We start from the raw sequence: 23,064 nt of genomic DNA on the forward strand, positions 1-23,064 counted from the left end.
CCTGCTATAATGGTTGAACCAGCAGCAATTGGCGCAGTTGGTACACAGCTTATGAGTATTTGAAATCCTGGTTTGCCATTGTGGCAGTAAGCTGATCACTCCTAAAAGCTCTGTGCGGACTGGAGAAAGCAGATATCTGAAAGGCCATTCTGATTCAAGCACATTGTGTTGAAAAAAAAATGCAGTAGTAGCAGCACTATGTGCAGTACAGTGTACAGTGGCCAACGTGGTTGCATGTTGTTTTAAATGGTTTTAATGTTCTATTTTGAACTGGGACTTCAGGGTGAAGGGCATTTTATAAATAAAAATAATAGATAATAATAGTGCAGCACATTACAGTTGCCAGAATAACCTTTAAGTGGTCCACTAAGGCCCTCAGCAATTTGCAAGTGGGCCTAATCCATCAACTGATATACATAATGGACCTGTGTGGACAGTAGCTTTTGGATTGACACAATGCAAGAATGCTAGAAATTTGTCCCATCAGTTTCCCGGTTCTAACGTACTTCCTCACAGGTTTCTATTACACCCTGCAAAGACATCAACAATCCCTTTGCTTTAAATGGGAAATTTAAAATGAGAGAAAAGATTAGATTTGAGAGGAAGCTCTTCCATTCAAACCCACTCCATTATCTCAGTTTGCTCTGATTGCCGAGGTATTAAATTCCACAACCCTTTTTGTAACTTCCTTGTCTGCTGCTGCAAAACCTTTCTAGGTCTCCCATCTCTTTTCCTGAGAAAAGCCTATTGTTGCAATTTAACCTATCGTTGCAATTTGCTTGGATCTACAAGGTTGATGGGATTTGTTTTCTCAGGACTTTCATAAACACGATGCGCAGCTTTATCTTGCTTGTGAGAAACCAAACACCACCTCACGCTCCCACCTACATTTTCCTTAATGGGAGAAATGATGTTGTTTATTTAATACGTTTGATCTTGGTGGACTAGAATGGCTACTGATCTTGGGACAAATCTCAACAACAACAGCAAAAGTTTTTGAGGTATTTTTTAATGAAAATTGCCAAAATCTACACTACCAACATGGGCTGTCATATGTCTGGATTTTCCCAAACATTTCAGTCATTTTCACCCGGACGTTGCTTAAGGAGGCTGAATACCGACTTGGTTTGGGAAAATTCCGGACGAATGGCAACCCTATTGCTGCAGCAAATCGATTGTCCCCTTTTCCCCATTAAGTGTAGGCTTCATTTCCTTCACAGAAGAGCCAAAGGCCTGAAAGAAGTTGACAGTTCGGCCTGGTGTCATGCTGCCGTTACCATAGCAACCAATGGCAGGCCTACGTGGGGGCACTGATCCAGTCTACTGCTAGAGCAGAAGGCCATTAATCCCGCTAGCAAATTACGCCCCTGCTGAGATCCTACTTTTGACCTAATGCTTCACTTTTCCGAAAACATTTAAAACAAATAAACAAAAGAACTCTCTAGGTTCGATACAAATGTCACGTTTATTTTTAGACCAAATGTGCTTGGCTTGGCATTACTAGCAACATATTTATTTCAGCCCATCCTAACTCTAAGGCTCAGGGCAGGTTGCTTCATTTAAAAAACTCTCTCCAACCACACAACATGTTTTCTTCCATTTTTCCCCCCACACGAGGAATACTGGGCTCCCAGGCGTGTTGCTCAGATTTACCCAGTCAGTCCATAGTTGTGCCGGACTGTTAACTTAGATATTCCATGTAACTCATGTTATTACTCTACTACAGTTCATCTCTTTTTATTTTATAGTAGCAGCAGCCTCATACCTGATGTTGCTCAGAATTTCTATTAAAAAACCCCACCAAAAAATCAGTGCAGTTTTGAAATCGGTGGATAAAATCTGCGCAACTTTGAAAGGTTCAGCCCACTATTTTGATTCAAAATGGCGTCCAACTATATCTAAACAGATGCTTCTTGATTTCAGGAAACATCATGCAGAATTGTGTTACTGTTATTTTAAGAGGTGTCCAAAGAGCAAGCAAACAACTTCCTAAAATGCATAGCAGATATGACTGGTTCGGTTTATCTTTCGTTTTTCTCCAGACAGCAGGGATATCGTCACAGAACATTGTTGGAATGTATGCATTCAGCATTTCTAGAGACAGACTATGGGGAGGGTGGAAAAAGCTGTTCCTGAAGCCAAAGAGAATCGTAGAAGCCTTGTGGCCTTTGTCTGGGTATAGGAGGAACTGTGAGAAGAGATATTGGAAAGAGTCCTGGTATCTTGTGACCAGAACTCAGAGTGGACCACAGTCATTCCTTAAGGAATAATCTACCTGGCTGTGCTGCTAGAGTAGGTTGCAAAGCGACACAACACTGGTGTGTGAAGTGGGATCAGAGCTTATGAGACAGTGTAAGAGAAGAGTTTTTACTTATCAATCGGTAATTGCCAGATACCAAGATGACACTTAAGATGGCTTAAGGTTAAGACCAGCATTTTGACTTTGGCCCTGTAGCAAACTGTTAACTAGCTAAGATAACTAACTGGACTGATGTACAACTGATGGATTTGTTTTCCCAGGACTTTCATAAATATGATGCACAGTTTTTATCTTGCTTGTGAGAACCAAACACCACTTCGGACAGAATAACCTCTCCATTCTCTCTCTTTTCACTGTGGCTTAGCACTACCTGAATGAGATGCATAAATGAGCTTGCACATTCTCTCCATACCAGGGAGGAGAACTTCAGCAGCTTTTACTTTCAGTTTTTGTCACATTTTTCACTTTCTCTACTGTGCGCATATATATAGTGTGTGTACTGCGATAAAGGCCAGGAGAAGAGTAAGATGTATTTGTTCCATTGAGGATAAGGTCTAGGGGGGAAGTGTGCAATCTCATGGCCTGCTTTCAATATACGGTAGTTATGGTTGAGAGCTTCCCTATTGCCCCTGGGCTGCTTGGAGCACTGAATATGGTCCATGTTTATGATCATGGGTGTGGAATGAGGGTGTGGATCCATAATCTTCCTGAATAAATATGGAAACCTTTTCTCTGTTTTGTTTTGTTTTTTAACCACAGGGTCAGTACTGTGACATCTGCTCATCGGCCAACAGCAACAAAGCCCATCCCATCACCAATGCTATCGATGGCACCGAGCGCTGGTGGCAAAGCCCTCCTCTTTCACGAAGGCTGGAATTCAACGAGGTCAACGTCACCTTGGATCTTGGACAGGTAACTGCAGGAAAAGGGCCTGAGGTTTATACGGCATCCTCCTTGATCAAGAGACCCTTTTTACTTTGCAGAGATATCGATAGACAAGAGAGTACTTATTTGTTCATTTTTTTGAGTTACACAACAGGACACATTGGAAATCCTGCAACTTTCCTTAGCTAACTACAGTCACTGTGTTGTTTGGTGGCCCCCAATGTCTTGTCCAGAAGACAACGGAATCATACAGAGCTGTAGCACTACATATAGTGTAGCCAGTGTGGTGCAGTGGTTAAGAGCGGTAGTCTTGTAATCTGGGGAACCAGGTTCGAGTCTCCGCTCCTCCACATGCAGCTGCTGGGTGACCTTGGGCTAGTCACACTTCTCTGACGTCTCTCAGCCCCACTCACCTCACAGAGTGTTTGTTGTGGGGGAGGAAGGGAAAGGAGAATGTTAGCCGCTTTGAGACTCCTGAAGGGGAGTGAAAGGCGGGATATCAAATCCAAACTCTTCTTCTTCTTCTATATATAAATAACAAGGTTACCTTGTTTGCAAAATACTTCAGATGTATGTGCAGTACATATATTGAACAGAATCTTACTACTTCAGGCTGCATGAGGGGCTGAGCTGCATATTTTACTGCTCTCCAATGTGAGGCATCTCTGCACCTAGACCAACAGCATTCCTGCGAGAAAGCTGTGCTTGAACCCTTCTCCTTGTAACAGGGAGTGACACAGAGCAGGCAAAGCTTTCATCTTGATTCTAGGGATAAGCCAGCCATAAGGGAAATTTCCATAATGGCCATCATACATATATTCCATATATTTAATTGGATGTATTTAATGGGTTTGAGACCTTGCGATTGAAGGGAAGCCACAAAGTCAATACTGGCCTGTTCTTTGTTAGTGAGATCGTGTGGACATTTGAGCTTTCGAGATCTTTTTCCGCAGGCGGGATGAAGCATCTGAAAGGTGACACGCCACTTAAATACAAAAGAAAGCAAATAACTGCACTTTGAGAAGTCACTTCAGGGATTTTAAAGCAAATTGCTGATATCCTGTTGTTGAATGTTAGCTCAAACCTTTGGGGATCAGAGTTCATACTGGCCTGTCAAGACCAAGTGTAATGATTTGAATGTGAAAAGTATCTGGTGTCCAATAACCTTTCCTTCCTTTTGATAACCTGGTTTCTGGGTCACTGTTCATATCTTAAGAAACAGTGGTTCTCTCGGCCCTTTTGTGTGATATAGGCTGCTGGAACATTGTTTTATATTTTGAAGAAAAGTTTGATTTATGTTTGAAGTATTATATATATTTAAATGGGGACCCCTCCCATATTATCAAGAGAATACCCTTAAGAATAATACAGTGGTACCTCGGGATACAAACACTTCAGGTTACAGACTCCGCTAACCGGGAAGTAGTACTTTACTGTTAAGAACAGTAAACGGGAAGTTAAGAACTTTACTGCAGGATGAGAACAGAAATTGGCAGAGGGAGGCCCCATTAGCTAAAGTCGTACCTCAGGTTAAGAACAGTTTCAGGTTAAGAACAGACCTCCGGAACGAATTAAGTTCTTAACCAGAGGTACCACTCTGTATCAGCATGTATCAACAAACTGAACTGGATTAATCAGAGAGTATACACCGTATAACGATGCTCCTGGTTCTTTGTTAAACTTTTCCCAGACAAGTGGAGCATTCCAAGAAGCACAGTGTTTGACACCAGCATGCAAGGGATAACACAAATTCTGCAAAATAACTCTGCGTGTGTACAACGATTGCCATATAATTTTTGTGCGTAGGAAACCCTGACTGGTTGTGAGCCTTTGGTTTTAATGGATCTGCCAATCTTATCTGCAGAAATCTCCACAAAGGAATAGTTAGACACTGTTTTCTCTTTGCAAGTGCAGGGACTCGGTAAGAAAGGTAATTTCCAGGTGCCTTTTGCAGTTCTATGACCTAGGGCCATGGGCTTTGCCTGTTTGTGGACTAGTTCTCGTTTCAAAGCAGGCAGCTTCAGTTTGAAACACTCTAGTTAAATATTTAAACAAAGCTCCAATACACGGAGGAAGGAGGGCAGCTGTCTAGAATGAATGCCTGGGGATGGAGGCAGTTGAATATCTCCTTGGAGAAAGCTTTTTCCATCGCTGAAAGCTCTGACAGTAACCTATATGCCAGCCTTTCATTTCAATTGCACACAAAATGTGACAGGCAAAGCGTCTGGGGGAGAACTGGCTTACCAGTTGCTTGCTGAATAGAATAGGCGGAGGAAGCAGTCTGTGTTGTAAACAATTCCCTCCTTGGAATTCAGTGAGTCAAGTATTCAGTTCTGGAGTGTGATTTTGATGATGTAGCATTTAAAGGACCATAGTGTCGCAGCAGGCAGACTGGAGGTTTACTGTTCCACCCTACTGGCTTCTGAAACATTTGAGTTCAGTTTTCTAGAAAACACTAAATTGCAAAGGCAGACACGACATTTGCTTTCTAACAGCCTGATCTGTTTACTTGTGGCTTCAGAAATTCCACCTGTGTGTTGTTTTTCTCATGCGAAGTTGATATATCAGAATTCTACTAATTTTTGTGGTGGTGTAATTCAAACTAGGTTTCAATGCCACTTTCCTGCCTGTAAGTTCTATGTACTGCGAGGAAAGTTTGCCCCTCTCCAAAGGTTGCAGGTGTATGGATCACTACGATCTTCAGGAACAATTCAGTTACTTGTTTTATTCCTATCTGCAAACTGTTAACTAGGATAACTGGACTGATAACCGAATCGTCTCACATCAGATGAAAATGCTGCTATTGCATCCTGCACCGCTAGAAATAGGAAAATCAAGACCTGGAGGATGCAATGCATTTCTAGTAACAGTAGTTGAGTAAATTATGGGAGACGGCTTCTTAGCTTGATTGGTGACATCAACAGCTGCAAAATACCGTATTTTTTGCTCTATAAGACACACCAGACCACAAGACGCACCTAGTTTTTGCAGGAAGAAAACAAGAAAAAAAATATTCTGAATCTCAGAAGCCAGAACAGCAAGAGGGATCGCTGCCCAGTGAAAGCAGCAATCCCTCTTGCTGTTCTGGCTTCTGGGATAGCTGTGCAGCCTGCATTCGCTCCATAAGACACACACACACATTTCCCCTTACTTTTTAGGAGGGAAAAAGTGAGTCTTAAAGAGCAAAAAATACGGTAGTTGCTGTTGGGATTTGCAGCTGTGCTATCACCACCTATACTTGTGGCAGTGGCTAAGATTTTCAAGGAAGGAGCCTGGCGTCCGCGTCCCAGAATGCCTTGAATGATGGGGATATAGCCAGGCAAAACAAAGTTGCGTATCCTTGCATTTTGCAGTTTCTTTTCTATTTTGCTGCAATTGATAAGGTTGTTACTGATGATGGCGATTCCTTTCTGTATCCGTTTTCAGTGTACAAAGTGCATGGCAACTCTTGCCTCGTTTACCCTCACGACAACCCTGTGAATGAGGCTGCTATTATTCCCCTTTAACAAGCTGTTCTTTTGTTTGTGCCCTTTCCTGTTGCCTGCCCATCTGTCCTGAGTAGCAGGGCCACAAATAAAGAAGCAAGGAGGAACACTGGAATCCCCAGCCAGTGAATGACAACCTGAAAAAGAGAAAAGGGAGGGGGGAAATAAAAATAAAAACTGAAGTGGCGGGCCACCCAGCCTGAGTAATTTATATAATAGACTCACATCATGTAGTGAATGGCCTGTGATGGCTTTAAGTTTACAGTTCTCTGGTAGGGGAGGTCAAGGAGGTTCTGCCAAATAATGGGAAGGGCTATTCATTTGATTATCTATTTGGAGGTATCTGTTTTTGGGTGGGGGTGGGACTGTAACTGTTTCAGCTCAGCTGCAGACATTTGTGTATCATCAGCAAGAATGGTTGATGCTAACCTGTGATCATCGGAGACAAGCTGTAGCCTGGCATATTGATGTCCCCTGACTACTGGTTATAAAGTGAGCCAATTGGTTAGGAAACTCTCAGCGGATTGTACAAAAAGAGAACAATATTTCGTCTTTGTAATCAGTAGTAAGCATTTAACTTTGGGTGTTGGTTGAATTGGTAGCTCTTAGAGCTTGTAAATGTTACAAATGTTTGGTTGGATTCCTGGTCAGTTGTTCTACAAATGCAGGATATTCTGGTGGTGGCTACAGAATTTGGACCCTTGAAAATCTTTCATTATTGATCATTACTAATCTTATGCTAAACAAGGTGATAGTTAGGCCTATAGTTCAGAATTTCCTCACCCTTTAGGGACATATCCCCAATATGATGGTGTGTAGGTACCTCTTAAATCATGGGTAGGCAAACTAAAGCCCGGGGGCCGGATCCAGCCCAATCACCTTCTAAATCCGGCCCACGGGCGGTCCGGGAATCAGTGTGTTTTTACATGTGTAGAATGTGTCCTTTAATTAAAATGCAACTCTGGGATATTTGTGGGGCCGGCCTGGTGTTTTTACATGAGTAGAATGTGTGCTTTTATTTAAAAAGCATCTCTGGGTTATTTGTGGGGCATAGGAATTTGTTCATTTTTTCCCCTTCAAAATATAGTCCGGCCCCCCACAGGTTCCGAGGGACAGTGGCCCCCTGCTGAAAAAGTTTGCTGACCCCTGCCTTAAATCAACATTAACTTAAGACTACTCTAGTGGTTATTCTCTCCCCCCCCCCCCCGGGTTTCTGTCAATGCTTGGTTATAGGTGAGGTGGGGATTCTTGCATACAATGGTTGTCCTGATTTCAAAACGAACAGATACAATAGGTATCAGGGAGTTGTGATGTAGCAGTTGTCTATATTAGCAAAGAGACTAAAGTGCTTTAAGGAATATTGAGGAGCTGGCTTCTTTCCAGATCCCTGACATCTGCTCCCATGAAGGTGATTTCAGGCCAGGACACCACAGGAAAGTGTATATGATGTTAGTATTTTGTGGATAGCTGCGTGAAGAGAAATGCTTAAGGGTCTTGGAAAGCAACAAAAAGAGAACATTCATGCCAGGACATGCTTGCAGCTAAGTGTTGTTGATTGTAGAGGCTGTTGCAATCCTCCTTAAAAGGAGGTATAGGTTGGGAGTTATACTGGCAGTGGCGTAGCATGGGTTGTCAGCACCTGGGGCAAGGCAAGTAATTTGCACCCCCTAACCCGTGGATTTTAGCACTCGAGTCTCTTCCACTAGATTAGCGCCCTCCCAGATGTTGCGCCCAGTGCGGCCGGCCCCCCCTGCACCCCCCACGCTACGCCACTGTATACTGGGGAGACATGTGACAGTCCTTGCATGTGAAGATTGGGAGCCTATTTGGGCCACAGACTACACCACTTGGTGTGTGTTCACAGCCAGAGGATGATAATGTTCTGAAGTACCAAATCCTCTTCTATTGTGACACACAAGGAAAAGTTTAGCCCAGAGCGATTTAGTGTTTTTCACATGCGCAAAGTGCGATTTAGTGTATCTATGCATGCACGAGCGCGAGCACCAAAACCCGGAAGTAACCCGTTCTGGTCCTTCCGGGTTCGGCACTGTGCACAACCTGAAATAGTGTCACCTGAAGCGTCTGTAACCCGAGGTACCACTATATATGTGTGCTACCATTCTGCAGGTAAATCTGCAGATTGTGGTATTGGGCGTACGACTTTGTAAGATCTCAGTTTGCAGTTTAAACACAAAGTAGGTTTCTAGCTCTTGTGGCTTTGAAGATATGCACAAAAGTGCATTGGACAATGCCTGCTAAAATGGCACAACTCGGAGGGGTGGCACTTTGTACCCTGCATAGATAGATTTTTTTTCCTCCCCACCCCCAAGCCGAAATAATTTGTGAAAAGCAGTAAAAAATGAAAGTCATGCAAAATAAGCAGAACTATGCAACATATGATTTTCATAATCATATGCAGAATTTAGCTTTTATTGGCAAGAATTTTTAATTTTTAAAGCATGGAGTTAACATAGTCCTGTATGCTGTCTGCTTGCACCTTCAAATCCTATATTTGTCTGAGAAGAGAAAGGTACGCAAAAGGGAGCTGCAGCAGTTACGCCTTCAGCACATGCAGCACTAGTTGTGTTTAGAGGAGATAAAAGTGGTGCTTGTTGGCAGCTTTCAGAAAAAGAAGAAAGAACTAGTTTTCTTCCTCCAGGGTCAGTTTAATGTCGTTTCCCTTAGTGATTGTAATAAAATGGTGTTCTCTATAGAAAAGAATCATTTGTCTTCTTCCCTATGAAGCGTCTTTGGTTTTCTGAAAGCCACCACAGTTGAAATCTTTCAGGAAAAGCTCATCCATGGAGGCCATTGTGGTCTAACCTGTTAACTTTCCCCCCTTGCTTTTAAGAACAATTGCCAGTCTGTACACTTTATGCTGCTTCCTTTCTGCCTTTCTATCCAAAGGAAAGTTTACTCGCAGGGTGAAAAAACAGTTTCTGGAAAGACGTGGCACTTGGGGTTCTTTTATATCAATATTGTCTTTCTTATTTATTCTTTTGGAATTAAAGAACAACCTATCCATTTAGTACTAAAATAATACCACCCCCAAAATTAATAAATCCAATGCAGGCCATTGGAGATCCAGGGCCGAGAGCCTTCTGGCAGTTCCCTCACTGTGAAAAGCAAAGCTACAGGGAACCAGGCAGAGGGCCTTCTCAGTGGTGGCCCCTGTGGTGGGACATCCCATCAGATGTCAAGGCAATAAGAAACTATCTTACTTATAAAAGACATCTGAAGGCAGCCCTGTTTAGGGAAGCTTTTAATGTTTAATGCTGCTTTCTAATATTCGGTTGGGAGCTGCCCAGAGTGGCTGGGGGAGCCAGCGTGGTGTAGTGGTTAAGAGTGGTGGACTCGTAATCTGGTGAACTGGGTTCGCTTCCCCGCTCCTCCACATGCAGCTGCTGGGTGACCCTGGGCCAGTCACACTTCTTTGAAGTCTTTCAGCCCCACTCACCTCACAGAGTGTTTGTTGTGGGGGAGGAAGGGAAAGGAGAATGTTAGCCGCTTTGAGACTCCTTCGGGTAGTGATAAAGCGGGATATCAAATCCAAACTCTTCTTCTTCTTCTTCTTCAGCTGATGGGCAGGATATAAATAATAAATTATTATTATTTCAGTCTTTTTTGATCAAGGTTTTTAAAAAATATAATATATTTTGCTTTGTTCAGTTATTGAAGGATGAATAGACTCCAGACTGCACCTGGGAGTTGCTAAGCATGGTTTTTCCCCCCTCACCCCACCCTCTCCCCCAGGCCAGCCACTTCTGTTACGCACACTTGGAATCTTCAAAGATTAGGGGCAAAGCACCCTGAGGTGAACTGTGGCCAGAGCAAGGTCAGACATGTCAGTGAAGCTGGGAATTTCAGGGGGCTAGGTCTGTAATTGTTAGGAAGATGTGAGCGATGTGCCGTTTTCTTGCGAGCTGTGTGATAACTGGCTGCTCTTGGCCTGTTTGAAAATGTCTGCAAGTGGAGGAATGACTACAGCTGAGCACGTCAAAGCAGACATTTCCTTTTTAAAAAAAATATTTAAGTTTTCAAGATTATACATAATAACAAAAAAGGGGGGAAAAGAACAATACAAAAATACAAAAAATTAAAAACAATTTAAAAAACAAAAACAGAAAGACAGAAAAAACGTGTATAACTTCCATTTGCATTTTTTCTTTTACCTTACTTTCTAGACCTCCTCATGCCACCCTTTCTTATATTCCATTTCAAAATTATTTATTCAGCAAGTCCTCACTGTTAGATCTTTTGCTTAATTCAAATCCTTATTTTCTATTTCTTAAGCATTACAGCTGAAAACCACTTAGCTACCATCCAGCATCCCTCTAACATTCCTTAATTTTGCAATGTTTCTGTAAATAGTCTTTAAACTTCCTCCAGTCTTCTTCCACCGACTCTTTTCCCTGGTCTCGGATTCTGCCAGTCATTTCTGCCAATCCCATGTAGTCGATCATCTTCATCTGCAGACATTTCCTCTGCTGGACATTGTTACTGCTGAATCAAGGATCTCTGGACTTTCAAAGTTGGAGGAAGAATTCTACAGTAGTTGGTAGGGTTGGGCCAACAACACATTTGGGCGCATTCTACCACTTGCCTTTGGTAATCAGAACCATGCTTCCCCATCTTAGAGAAAGGATGTGAAACAGTTTGTAAAAGAAGAGAAGGGGGAACATGTTCCTGTTGCCAAGGCGACCTCTGCTCCTTTGCAATGGGATGGACATCCCATTCCAAGTAATGCAATTCAGAGGAGTGACATCAGTTGTGCATCTGAATGCAGCTGATGTTCCTTTCACCCAGTGTTCCTTTCGGTGGAATTCCCATCTTGATGTGTATCAGGGCGAGAGGTTGAATTTACCACTCTGGGCAGCGACAGGCTGGGAAACATAGTTTGCAGACGAGAAGGAAAAAAAATGTGCTAGAGAGTGGAAGGTTGGGGGTCTTCCCCCCCAAGCATTTTCAGGTCTCCTGATTGGCAGCTTTCACAGAAAAAGTCGAGCCTCAGGAAAATTTGGGAGAGTACTACCAGAGATGGTGCATTTTATTGTATATACAGTATTGATGATGTTCTAGGAGAGATAAATTTTTAAAAGTGCATTCTTCCCTGTGATCTGGCTTTCTGCATTGCCTGCCTTTTGAAAAACCATGTGAAGGCAGATCCGTGCTGAGTGGCGAACCCAACAACCATCTTAGGTGAGAAGAATGTTTGAACTGCAGTCATCAGTATGTCTGGATTGTCTTGCCAAAATGGGACCATGTAGTCATCTATCACTGCTTCCAGCGTAAGCTGCAAAATCAAACTTGACAAAGAGTTTTGTCAAGCATGTGTCCCTCTGTTTCAGAAGCATGCCTCAGGTAGTAGGAAGTTATTCTATATGGTGAATTTTCATAGTAAATCTGAATGTTTGTTGGCATGATTCTGATTGTTTGAGCAGCCACCTGTACAACTTTAAAAGAAAAGGCTGGCTGATCTCAGATCCAAATGTCTGCCCTTTTCTGCAACATATATGCATATAGCAGCTTGTATGCCTGGTCAAGGCAAATGAAATCTCTGACTTTTTGCTTTAAGCGATATTCACCTCTGAGTCACAGTCTGGGAGTGTTGTAAGACATAGAAGTCAGCACAAGAACTGGCTGAATGCAGCTGAACAGTCCCATTTATGGTGACCCTATAGGTCAGTGGTTTTCTTGAATGATGGGGTTTCTGGAATGATGGTCAGGGGTGCCATGGGCAACACTGGCCTCTGTCCCTCTTTCCTTCCTTCCCTCCTCTGATTCCCTCTTGTGTCTGATTCACAAAGGCATGCACAGCTGTTTATTGAAGCAGCCCTGGCTATTAGCTCTGCAGGCGAATGGTGCCTCTGGGACTCACCTCTCTTTCTGGTGGGGTGGGCAGCTCAGAGACCAGGGAGGGCAGCTGTGGCTGCCTGGAGGGCTTCCAAGGAGAGGGGAGAGGAGGCTGAGGGAACACTCCACAAGGGTGGGTGTTTGAAAAAGGGTGAGAGGCTGCCAGCTTTGCAGGCAAGGGGTGACATAACTAGGCTCCTGAGCCCTACAAGGGTGCCACAGAAAGAATGTAGTTGGTGAAGGGAGCCATGGACTCAGAATTGTTGAAAACTTCTGCCCTAGGTGTTTGCTGTTTTCTGCCTTCTTGGGAATCCCGAAACCAGACTTCACAGGCCACAGCATATGGCTGTACCACTCAGGGCAAGGATGAAGACTCTGGCCCTCAATGTGTTTCTAGAGTTCAGTTCCCATCCTTACCCATTGGCCCTGCTGAGATTTGGAGCCCAGCCATATTGGGCAGGTTTGTTGGCTGAAGCAGAGGTTCCTCACCCTTGACTTTGGGCTTGTGCTTTGTCAGTCGCCGGACAAAACTGACAGTCCAGGGAGTATTCAGAATTCTGAATGTACAAATTGTGATGGTTATTGGGAAGGAGGCAGTCTCTTGTTCCAATGAATGAAGGGCCCAAGCTGATCATTTAAATACATTCAGAAACGTGCATGTTCTGTAATACATTGAACATACAGAACTGAGGATTCCTGGGCACATACTGTGGTTTGTTTTTGGCAGGGAGCTCACACAGAACTGCCAAAGCGGTCAGTCTGTGCCAGGTGATTCAGGTTCAGATAAATATGTAACAATATTGAGTTTTCCTAGAAAGGGGAAAGAGGCTTGCCCTTTCAAAGTCTTCACACATTGTCTCCAATTGCAAACACAGACTCAAGACTGCAAACATAGATCTGGTCTCCAGCTTCATCATTGCCTTGCTGTTATTGCTGCAAAACTGTTTGCTGCTTAATCTCCCTTCAGTCCCTCACAAAGGCTGCACCCACCCAGGCTCAGTGCGAACTCTGGTCCTGGCCTGAATCCAGCTTGCCTTTTCAGGCCTTTGTGTAACTGTATGTGCTGCCAGTGAACCTGGGTTTCAAATTCTTCCTGAAAACACACCACAAACCTTTGTTTGCCTCCGTCTCCAGCCCAATTTCTGTGTAGCAGTCAGAGGCAGCAGCAAAATGATGATTTGTAACTCATGTGCTTTTGATATCTTGGGGTGAATCTAGTTTTGAGCAAATCTGGTTGTTGCTTAAGTTTCATTATCATTTCACTGTTGCTAGATCAGGGAGAGGGCCTCTCCTGTGGTTATTCTGCAGCTAATTAAGTACCTTCAGGGTTTGTATTCTGCCTTTCCATTTTAGCAACTAAGTACCCCAGGTGTCGTAACATCAAGAGTGGAAAAACTAGCCATGGCAATATTTGTTGCTATTGCTTTGTCGTATAGTCGTGTCTGACTCTTCGTGACCCCATGGACCAGAGCACGCCAGGCACTCCTGTCTTCCACTGCCTCCCGCAGTTTGGTCAAACTCATGCTGGTAGCTTCGAGAACACTGTCCAACCATCTCGTCCTCTGTCATCCCCTTCTCCTTGTGCCCTCCATCTTTCCCAACATCAGGGTCTTTTCCAGGGAGTCTTCTCTTCTCATGAGGTGGCCAAAGTATTGGAACCTCAGCTTCAGGATCTGTCCTTCCAGTGAGGACTCAGGGCTGATTTCCTTAAGAATGGCTAGGTTTGATCTTCTTGCAGTCCATGGGACTCTCAAGAGTCTATCTTAGTGAGGGACTTCTTGCAGTCCATGGGACTCTCAAATATAGCCATCTTTAACCAGTGGTGGAAGGCATGATTTGGCTGCACTGATATCATTGCCTCTGGTGACCCTGATTCCTTGATGCCAGCAAACTTAATAGAAGCCACGGACAACGAGGCAACATCTGTGTATATAATTTTGCCCATTACTGTACTCCCCTTCTGATTATGACAAAAATGACTAAAAGTTGGGCGCTAGCAATGATGTGTATAGAAGGTAATGGTCCATTAGCAAGATTCTCTCAATTTGGAGGTCACTGAAAATAGTTTTACCAAAAGCGTTAATTCCCCCTCCGAATCACTTACGGACTCCCTGTTAAAGACCGTGTTCATGGAAGACAATCTTACTCGGCTATGAGTGATCACCAAAGAAATCATTTTAAACCTAGCTTGGTTGGATTTTTGATTCCTTTGCTGACAGTTTTTTAATTGCAAATTTGTGATGGGGTCATGTGTGTTGGCATGCCTGAACCAATGTTGGGTGTTTAACAGGAGGCCAGCTGTTTTATAGGGGTATCATGGGTAAGTTTGAGATTTGATAGTTACACACACACACACACACACACACACACGGGGTAGGGATGGAGAAAGACAGGATTGGTGCATGAAAACTGTTTTTGCCAGGGAATTGTACCAGCTGTGCCTTAAGCTGCTAGTCTAATTGAGAGGATGATACTTGCTGTGAGTGGACTCATATCACATTGCCTAGAAGGACAGTGAGGGTTGCAAGCAAGGCAGCCTGGGGACGGGGTGGGATTGATTTTATCTCACTTTCAATCTCCCATTCTTTCCTAGAGCCTCCTTTCTTCCAAGTTATTTCAGATGTTTGAAGTTCTTCACAAATACTTCCAGTGGCACATATGCACTGAGCAGCCTCTCCTGCTTTGCGCGCGTGTGTGTGTGCGCGCACACACACACAGAGAGAGAGAGAGAGAGAGAGAGAGAGAGTTCCTTGGAGCTAATTAGTTCACAAAGAGCCACTTCCATTATTTGTTCAGCAAGCAGCTTTTGAAATTCCAATCACCACCTAGTTTATCAGATCAGAGGCTGATAAGGAAATGCAGTCAGCCATTGCTTCCCCCCACCACATCCCCTCGCTATTAAATGACACATTTCCCTCCCAGCGCTTTTTCAGAAGCCGCACCTTTCCTTCAGGCCCTGCCTTTGTTCTTCCTGAAGGAATCTCCTTATCTGGGTTCAGGCCAAGGGTTGGGGATGACAAAAGCAGGAGCCCTTCTGCTAGATTTTGAGCTGGTGTTTGGTGTCTTGGAATGCTTTCCACAAGATGGGAGAAACCTGCACACGCAGAACGTCTCCGCGCGCTACATCACAGTTCTTCAACGTGGGGGGTCCCAAATGTTGTTGGACTACAACTCCCATCATCCGCAGCTGCTTCAGCCAGTGGTCAGGAATCCTGGGAGTTTTAGTCCCAACATAATCTTGGGACCCAAGGTTGAAGAAGGCTGTGCTTAGACGTATTGCATGGGATATGATGTGTTATGGCCACTAGGCAAGGGATTGTTTTTTGTTGCCCCCAAAAGCAGCATATAGCTGCATTAAACAAATACAATAACAATTATGCAGCAGCTGCAGCTTAGAATAAGATGGACAGGACTAAAATATATATTACAAGCATTCTCCTGAGAGAGATCTTCCAGTGCTCTCCATTCCCATTGTTGTCCCCTAATTTGAGGGTATTAAAAATAATTTTATTTTCTTACTTTTATATCCTGCCTTCTGCTATGGAATATATAGCAACATATAGGCAGTTGCTTATCCAGGCACTAGCTAAACTTAAACCTCCTTAGCTTAAGCATGGCGGTGACCTCACGTGCCTTCAGACTGTACTCTGGGTAGACAACCTATAACCTGTCTGCTAGTTGCAACCCGCCCAACCCAATTTGGTAGTCTGATAAAGAATTTGTGCTTCCAATTTGGGTAGCTGGGGGTCATGTCTTAGCCTGTGTGATGCTGAGCATTAGTCTGCTCATCATTGTCAAACCCCATAGGTTTATGTTGTGATAATCACATTTTGCCAAATTTTGCTGTTAAAAGTTGCAGTCTCTCCCTCTGCAGCTCTCTTAAGAAGAAAACGGAGTGATTGCACATCTGGACCCATATCCCATGCACACCAGCTGCTTGTGCATGAGGGTCAGGCAGCCAGTTTTTCATTTGATTTGAATTTATGAGCATACATGAGTGGTAATTTTGGTTGATGAAAGCCTGCCCCTTTATACCTCTCGGTAGGCAGTTGTCAGATGTAAATAACGTGAACTTACCATATTTTTTGCTTTATAAGACTCACTTTTTCCCTCCTAAAAAGTAAGGGGAAATGTGTGTGCTTCTTATGGAGCGAATTCAGGCTGCGCAGCTATCCCAGAAGCCAGAACAGCAAGAGGGATTGCTGCTTTCACTGCGCAGCAATCCTTCTTGCTGTTCTGGCTTCTGAGATTCACAATATTTTTTTTCTTGTTTTCCTCCTCCAAAAACTAGGTGCGTCTTGTGGTCTGGTGAGTCTTATAGAGTGAAAAATAAGGTAAATATATGCTTTGGCTGCAATCCTGCTCCCTCAGACTCTGTACATGCTCAGAGAGCAGCAGTTCCTAACAGGAGCCATGCACAGTCCACCCCTCTCTCCATGCACCACCATGCAAGGGAACACAACTTGCCATACCAGCTTGTTTCATTGCAACCAGACAATATATTTAAAGCCAAAGCATTTCTGTGTCTTCCATGCACGGGATCAACCAGTATCATGTCCACTACCAGACCCTACATCCCTGCACCTGTTTCTTGTTATAGAGTATCCTTGTTATAAGAATTTTAAGGTCTTAGATATATAATAAATGTTCATAAATGTACCAACCAAGCACAAACATAGATATATGGACCACATGTCTGGAGCAGCACAGGAAGACCATCCTGAAACCATTTTGACTCCCCAACTGACCAAATGTTTTCTCTGTAAGGAGGGAGGGCAGGAATTGAGTAATCACCATTTCAAAGGAATGGGCAGACTACCAAGAAAGGCAATCAGATAAAGCATTATCAGATAACCTGGCAGACAGGAAAAACCAACAACATTCAAATTTCTGTTGTAGACCACCTTTTCTGTGATGTAGGTATGATGTTTGTGGGGGGTGGTCTTGGGTTACACCCCTCCTGTGATGTATGCATGATGTATGGAGGGGTGGTCTTGAGCACCAGGGCAGGGAATTAAAAATGTCTATATAAGGACAGGTACACCTTTGTTCTGGGTCCTCCTCCTTTCCTGTGTGTGAGGGAAGCACCCTGTTGCAACTGATCAATAAAGATCAGGCTTACTAGCTGCTTTGCTTCTCAATATTCTCTGGTAGGCCTCTGTTATTTTCTCTGACAGATGGAGATCCTACAAAGGACTCTATAAGGGCTCTTGTGTTCCCAATAAGGGAATAAGGGCAGATTTTTGTTTATTCCATCCTGCCAGCCTGGAACTGGGGCAAGAGCGATTTACTGAACATCCTATGTAAATTGCATAAGGGTTTCTCGAAGCACACCCTCTAGTATACTCTTGAAGTACATTGCGAAGCCCCAGTGGAGTGCTCTGCTATGGTGCATGGTGGGACTGGTGGTGTTTGGTTTTGCTTGACTATCTGGAACCACTCCATACAGCCTGTTCTCTGTATGTGCACACAAGCACGATGAGAGCACGATTGTGCCCATAGAGTAGTTTCTCCTGCGTGGGCCTCCCTGAATGGGCAAGAGCCACTTGTATGTGTTCGTTTTGGAGATTGGAATGTGTTCTGTGCTCATGCAGTGCTATTTGTTTTAATGTAGGTGATGCAGGACAAGTTGGGCCACAGGCTTTGTGTCCTTGGAAACTCAAGAGGCTCTGCATGAAACTCCAGTTGTAAGAGAATAGTGCGTGGGGCTGGTTCACCTTATACAATCTGGCCAAAATTGCTGGAGCAAAGAATTTTGTAAGCGTTGCAAGTGAAGCATGTGAAGTAAACGTATGTTAACTTGTTTAAACATTCCAGGTGCGGGGTCTGATGTTTCTGGTAGTAGAATTTGGGATATTTTCAGTTCAGAAGCACAGGTGTTCTTTAAATTCCCCAGTCTGGGGGTGAAGCATAGATAGCTCATTTACTGTTTCGTTTGTTACTAGATTCGCCAGTTTGGAGCATAAAGCCTTTTGCATAGCGCAGTTGTACTCTGTGCCTTTGACTGATGGGTAAGTAGCCTTGGATGGTATTACGTTTACTCAGTTTCTGAAGGCATTTGATCTTTCTTTTGTCAAACCTTTCAACAAACCAATTAAAACCCAACTAGGGACCACCCAGTGCCTGAATTTAGAGCCATCACTTCAAAGAGGCGGGGGGGGGGCAGTGCTATAACCCTAGGTAACATATTGATTTCATGTGCTGTGACAGAAAGGTGGTTCTGAAGCTGATTTCTGCCTTGTTTAGCTCTCAGCTTAGCAGAATATGAGTATTTCCCTCTTGACAGCAGAGGCACCGTAACTTCTCTGAATAGATCTGTTTGCTCAAGGCTGTGAATGTGACATATGCCCCATGACAGTAAACTGAGTATTTGGGAGAGAAGGGCTAGGATTTGGATGTCATACGTAAGCAAAGCTGCTGTTGAAAAAGTCCAGGGAAAAATATTTCCCGCCCCCCCCCATTCTTCCTGCTCTGACAGGCGAGCTGGAAGGAGGGAGGGTTGCTGTTAGTTTCATATAATTTACCTGGTTACCAGGTGACTTCCCCACCCCCATTGTTGGAAAGGCGATCTACACAAGAATCCACACAAGAGTTGGAGAAATCGTTATTTAGAATGTGTTTTTTTCTTTTGCAAAGTGATCCAAAGCTGCAAAGAACATAAACAAAACCAGCCAATATCGCAGTGCCAAATAGCAATCCGATGGACAACAATATTGGTGCTAAAGAGAACAATGTATAAAAGCGGTACTGGCGATAATGGACCTGTTATTTCACTTGTATAGTACTTGAAGTGTTGCTTATGACAGAGAATGTGATCGATAAATTCTGAAGTGTGTCTATATATATTTAGTAGAGCGTTTCATTTGGATATGTATTCAGCTCCTTCCTGTTTAGCTTACTGGATAAATTTTAGCTTGCCTCTCAACTCTCCATGTGTAAAAATGAAATATCATCTACCTTGCAGGTTTGTGCCGGCTGATATATGGAGTGAGAAGCACTTGGGTGTGTGATGGAGGTGTTACCTTTTCTCAGTCATTCTGAGAAAAGGATGATAGAACTTCCTGTCTTGTGCAGTTCCACCTTTAATCTTGGAAAGAGTTGCATGTGTACAAGGGACGAGTGGGATGCTGGGTGATCCAAGGAGAGGCGCTGAAGGCAGGGCATGGTTATGGCAAGTGTGGTGCAAGGAGTTGGCAGGTCTTTGCTTTGAGAACTTTATTAGCAAAGGAGTTCGAAAGCATGTCAAAGTGCAAGTAGATAAATAGGTACCACTCTGGTGGGAAGGTAAACGGCGTTTTCGTGTGCTGCTTTGGTTCGCCAGAAGCGGCTTAGTCATGCAAGCCACATGACCCAGAAGCTCCCTCGGCCAATAAAGCGAGATGAGCGCCGCAACCCCAGAGTCGGTCATGACCGGACCTAATGGTCAAGGGTCCCTTTACCTTTAGAATAATGGCTAGTGATATTTATAAAGCCTGTTTTATAAATCAGCATGGTCCAACGCAATGTAATTTAAGTAATTTTAGTGATTTCACTGCAGCGGACAGCGAGATGAATACTGAAGTTTTAGGCACAATGTGAACTGTAGGGGAACCGTGCTACATGTGACTGATACAGGGTGGAATGGAAAAAGATGCTGTCTTGCATTCCTACCAAAGGGTAGTAGTATTCTAAGGACTGTACCAGGCTGTGCTTCTGATGCCAAGCGTATCCAGTGCAAATTCCTAGGCCAACTACTTAGATGTTATGAACCCCACCTTGCTGAGAACTTGTTCATAGTCCTTTAAGTGTGAAGTGGCCTCTGGCATGCTTTAATGATAGAGTTAAAACTCTGGAATGCCTGGCAGTTGGCTTCGCCAGGGTAGGTCAGGAGGTGAGCTTTGCTTTGCAGCGCTGGTGGTCGCAGGTTTCTCTGCTGTGGACCGAGGCCAGCTGCTCATGGCGTGCTGCGTGTTTTAATCCACAAAGCACACACTGTATATGCATAGCGTGGTTTTGAATGGCTGTCCATTTTTCTTGTCTAGAAAGGTAATAAATCCTTCTGGGGAGGAGACCGGGGCAGGATGTTGGGCATTTAGGATCAAACGGGCCCTTTTTGAACGTTGCTGTGGGACGCAGGTGGCGCTGTGGGTTAAAGCCTCAGCGCCTAGGACTTGCCGATCGAAAGGTCGGCGGTTCGAATCCCTGCGGCGGGGTGCGCTCCCGCTGCTCGGTCCCAGCGCCTGCCAACCTAGCAGTTCGAAAGCACCTCCGGGTGCAAGTAGATAAATAGGGACTGCTTACCAGCGGGAAGGTAAACGGCGTTTCCGTGTGCGGCTTTGGCTCGCCAGAGCAGCGATGTCACACTGGCCACGTGACCCGGAAGTGTCTCCGGACAGCGCTGGCCCCTGGCCTCTTAAGTGAGATGGGCGCACAACCCCAGAGTCTGTCAAGACTGGCCTGTATGGGCAGGGGTACCTTTACCTTACCTCTTACTTGGCTACAGTGAAGGGCAACCAAAGTTGAATTACAGTGGTACCTCGGGTTACATACACTTCAGGTTACACATTCCACTAAGCCAGAAATAGTGCTTCAGGTTAAGAACTTTGCTTCAGGATAAGAACAGAAATTGGGCTCCGGCGGCGCGGTGGCAGCAGGAGGCCCCATTAGCTAAAGTGGTGCTTCAGGTTAAGAACAGTTTCAGGTTAAGAACGGACCTCCGGACGGAATTAAGTACTTAACCCAAGGTACCACTGTATTGCTAGAAGTGATTGTTCTTTTTTAAAAAAAATACAAAAGCCCTGCCTACCTTTCCTCCTGCAATACATGTTAAAAGTTTGAGGTGACCTGTCCCCCCCATTTTCTGTCCTGGGTGATAGACGTTTTCCAGTGCACATGTTGCAATGCATCTGTGTGCTGCTCAGCACAGTCTGTGCCTGTGGGCAGGATGTGAGCGGAATAACTGTTCTATATAAGATTACTGAGCGGACAAGGGGAGACAGCTGCACTGAACGGCAGCCTCTGAGATTAGAGTGCCTCTGAATAGAAACTTCTTCCCTGGTTTAAAAAGCTCGACGGGACGTTTGACCTGAAAGTGTGCGCATTCTGCCTAAGCGTTTTGGGAGATTTGCTGGACAGAGCTGGAAGTATCCTTCCAGGGGGTTAATTACACTGAAATGTGAATTTCGATCCATCAGGCCTCCGCTCAGGCTGGGGGCAAACAGAGGGGAGGCGTCCCAAAGCTGTGGCTTCTACTGGAGCTCATTTAATGCTTCTGTTTCTAATGTCAGTGAGAAGAATTAAAATAGCAGGGCATGGAGCAAGAAGGGAAGAGGAGCACAAGAAGCTTCCTTATACTAGGTCTACCCATCTTTCTAGGCCAGCCTACTTTGACTGGCAGCAGCTCAACAGGGACTCAAGACAGAGGTCTTTCTTTTCACCTCCCACCTCTCAACCAGAGATGCCAGGGATTGAACATGGAACCTTCTGTTCGCAAAACATGTGCTCTGCTGCTTGAGTTATGGTCCTCCTTGTGTGTTCCTATTGGAAAAAGGTTGAGTGACTTTGACCTTCTGATTGTAGCAGATGCAGCACATCCTGGCCATGCGGTGGAGACACAGCAAGGAGATGTGTGGGGTTACGTTTAGGCTGTCAGGCTGGTAGTGGAGTGGGAGAGACCCTGTGTTCATAGCTCCACCTATCCCTGAAGCTCAGTGGGTGACTTTGGGCTAGTAAGAATCTGCCTTAGTCTAGGCCTACCTTTCCCGATTCAATCAAATCAATCATTCTCCTTACAGTGGTACCTCGGGTTACATACGCTTCAGGTTACAGACTCTGCTAACCCAGAAATAATACCTCGGGTTAAGAACTTTGCTTCAGGATGAGAACAGAAATCGTGCTCTGGCGGCGTGGCAGCAATAGGAGGCCCCATTAGCTAAAGTGGTGCTTCAGGTTAAGAACAGTTTCAGATTAAGAACGGACCTCCGGAACGAATTAAATACTTAACCCAAGGTACCACTGTATTGGCATGCAGAGGAAACAAAAGTCAAAGCATAATATGGGTGTCTGTTCATAAAAGGAGATACAGTGGTACCTCGGGTTAAGAACTTAATTCGTTCTGGAGGACCACTGTACTTTAGGATAAAACTAATACAGGAGGCCAGTGTGGTGTAGTGGTTAAGAGCGGTTGTCTTGTAATCTGGGGAACCGGGTTCGCGTCTCCACTCCTCCACTTGCAGCTGCTGGGTGACTTTGGCTAGTCACACTTCTCTGAAGTCTCTCAGCCTCACTCACCTCACAGAGTGTTTGTTGTGGGGAGGAAGGGAAAGGAGAATGTTAGCCACTTTGAGACTCCTTAGGGTAGTGATAAAGCGGGATATCAAATCCAAACTCCTCCTCCTCCTCCTCTTCTTCTACAGACATAGTAAGGTTAAAAAAGTGCCTTTCAAGTCTTATAGTGATGTAGTTTCATGACATCTCAGAAGTTTTGCTACTTTCTCCATAATTCCTAGGACTGTTCAGTACAAAGGAAACCCTGGAGAAGTCAGGACAATCGAACCTTTCTTTCATCATGGAGTTTAGATATTTATTGCAATTTTTTGCATA

The 23,064-nt window shown here is 44.4% G+C and overlaps 1 protein-coding gene across 1 annotated transcript in view; it reads left to right on the top strand.

The window, feature by feature from the left end:
- The window catches only part of LAMA5 (laminin subunit alpha 5), a 189,477-nt gene that overhangs the window by 10,163 nt on the left and 156,250 nt on the right, over positions 1–23,064 (top strand). The window contains exon 2 of the mRNA XM_083744077.1: positions 3,020–3,172. Within this exon, the coding sequence (XP_083600203.1) occupies positions 3,020–3,172 (153 nt within the window). The remainder of the gene's footprint in view (positions 1–3,019; positions 3,173–23,064) is intronic.

The sequence above is a fragment of the Podarcis gaigeae genome (genome assembly GCF_964106915.1).
Source record: "Podarcis gaigeae genome assembly, chromosome: 6".
NCBI lineage: Eukaryota > Metazoa > Chordata > Lepidosauria > Squamata > Lacertidae > Podarcis > Podarcis gaigeae.